A 2,500-nucleotide genomic window follows, 5' to 3' on the forward strand; every position below is an offset into this window, starting at 1 on the left:
AAGATATTTGGGATTAGCTATTTAATCAGTGGTCATGTGCTCTAGGGGAGTACACATACACTTGCTCGGTCTCACTCTCTCACACACACATATATATATGTAGATACACCTATGTGTCATATATATATATATACATATATATATATATATATATATATATATATATATATATACATATATATATATATTTATATATATATACATATATATGCACATATATATATATTCATACATATGTATATATATATATATATATATATATTATATATATATATATATATATATATATATTATATATATATATATATATATATATTATATATATATATATATATATATAATATATATAATATAATATAATTATATATATATATATATATATATATATATATAATATATAATATAATATAATTATATATATATATATATATATATATATATATATATATACATATATACATATATACCCATACACTGCTGTGAACAGCTCAGCATAGCCAATCAAAAGGAAACCCCTACCAGATCCTTTTCCTCTCACCCAAAGTTCCCCTCCTCTTCCCCTCAGCCAACGCCCGCAAGACGACCACCACCTACAGCGTCTACACGCCCTCCACCACGCCCGGCTCGACCACCTTCGGGGACCTGATGTCTCTCAACCCCAGCGTTCCTCCGCCAGAGTACCAGGTACGACTGAATCCACAGGGGACTTGGCAGAACCCGGGTCCTCATACCTGTGATTCCTTGCAGTCGTAGCTAGATGGAAAATCACTATGTTTGAGATTTGCATTTTTCTTTTTTAGTTTTCTTTTTTTTCTTGTTTCTTTTTTTTTTCTCTCTCTCTCTCTTTCTTTCTTTTGTCGCTTAAATGTCGGAAGCTGAGGCTGAAATGTTGAGAGAATATTGCAACTAGAGGAGACTCATTCTTTTTCCCGACGTCGCTTCACTGTCTTTCTTTTCTCTCTCTCTCTCTCGCTCTCTCTCTCGCTCTCTTCTATTTTAACTTTTTTTTTCTCTCTCTTCGTTTTTTCTTTTTCTTTTTATTTGTCTTTCTCTTCTTTTTCTTGTTTTTCCACTCTCTGTCTCTCTCTCCTTGTTTTGTTTTTTCAGTCTGGTTTATGTTTTTTGTTTGTTTGTTTGCTTGTTTCCTTTGTGATGGTGTGTGCTTGTGTGTGAGTAGGGTGGTAGCACATTTAGTTTATTATTATTATCATTACCATTATTACTATTCTCATTATCTTTGTTATTATCATTATCAGCGAAAGAAACGCGGACAGAGGTAGTGGCATCTGCTGATTAACATGTCAAGCATATTGCACATTTCGCTTGCTATGCATGGATCATTCAGTAGGGATAAATAGGAACATGAAAAAGACTGAGTATGATATTTCATGTTCTATGTATTTTTTTCAGATTTGGAAGATGAAAAAAGGTGGGAGATAACCAGCGGTAAAACCTAACTGTGATTTGATTTTTCTTCTTTTTTTCTTCTTTCTCTCTTGCTCTTTCTACATACCAATGCATTTGTCTTAACATGCCTATGTTATTTCCCGTATCCAAAGACCTATCGTTGGCTCCAGCAGGTAAGACGAGACACAGACAGCGAGGGAACGAGCACGAACACCCTCCGTGCGAGTTTCGGTTCTCCGCAGAAGTCCTCGGAGCCTTTGAGCGTGCAGGTCCTCAACGCGTCCGAGGAAGGAGCCACGTCGCTGGAGTGTCCGACGAGTTCGCACGAGGACTCTTACCCTCAGCCTCGCATGGCGCCCCCGCTGATCCACGTAACGCCGCCGCACGCCCACGGAACGCAGCAGCTCTTGCACGGTGAGCAGCGCCGCGCTTCGGACGGCAGCGTGAATAAGGCTAACGCACCGTCGAAGCAAGAGCAGTGCGCTTACAGGGACGTCCCTCCTTGTAGCAGAGTCACGAATCCGTCGTCTTTCGGAGAATTTGCGGAGCGTGATGACTTGGCACTGAGATCGGTCTGCCAGTCCTCAAACATCCCTGATGTGTGCCCGACTACGTTAAGCTCTTACGACACGACACTCCCACCGCGCCAGGTTCCTTCTTGCCAGGAGGTAATACCGGAGTTCCCCGAGGACGAAGAAGACGAGGAAGAGCAAGAGGTCGTGGGGAGTGAAAAGCCTAAGTCGGTGACGATGCACGAAGGGGGTTCTGGCGCACACTACACTTCCTGTCAAAAGCCTGTTTCCGGTTCTCGGTTCGTGGATTCGCCAGATTCCAGTCCCTGTCGAGCCAGTGTGGTTCAGCACCACGTCACTACCCCGCCCACTCCCAGACACAATCCTGCCACAGCGGCGAAGCCTTCAAGCCAAGTCATCTTCCATGGACAGCCGCACATCCAACAGCAATACGAGGAACAGCGGCTGCAGCATGACGTCCAGCAAAACGGCCACCACATAGCGCAGTATACTTGCCCTTGTTACCAGCAAGAGTCTCAACTTCCGCGACACCCCGGCTCTCAGCATTCCTCTCAGCACTC

The 2,500-nt window shown here is 42.2% G+C and overlaps 1 protein-coding gene across 1 annotated transcript in view; it reads left to right on the top strand.

The window, feature by feature from the left end:
- LOC122254589 (nephrin) overlaps positions 1–2,500 on the top strand; it is a 143,509-nt gene that overhangs the window by 138,276 nt on the left and 2,733 nt on the right. Inside the window, exons 23-24 of the mRNA XM_086551346.1 lie at positions 566–684; positions 1,578–2,500. The exon at positions 1,578–2,500 is cut by the window's right edge and continues 470 nt beyond it. Of these exons, the coding sequence (XP_086407472.1) occupies positions 566–684; positions 1,578–2,500 (1,042 nt within the window). The remainder of the gene's footprint in view (positions 1–565; positions 685–1,577) is intronic.

This window comes from Penaeus japonicus, unplaced genomic scaffold (assembly GCF_977035675.1).
Source record: "Penaeus japonicus unplaced genomic scaffold, GWHDUDI00000001_assembly GWHDUDI00000025, whole genome shotgun sequence".
Lineage (NCBI taxonomy): Eukaryota > Metazoa > Arthropoda > Malacostraca > Decapoda > Penaeidae > Penaeus > Penaeus japonicus.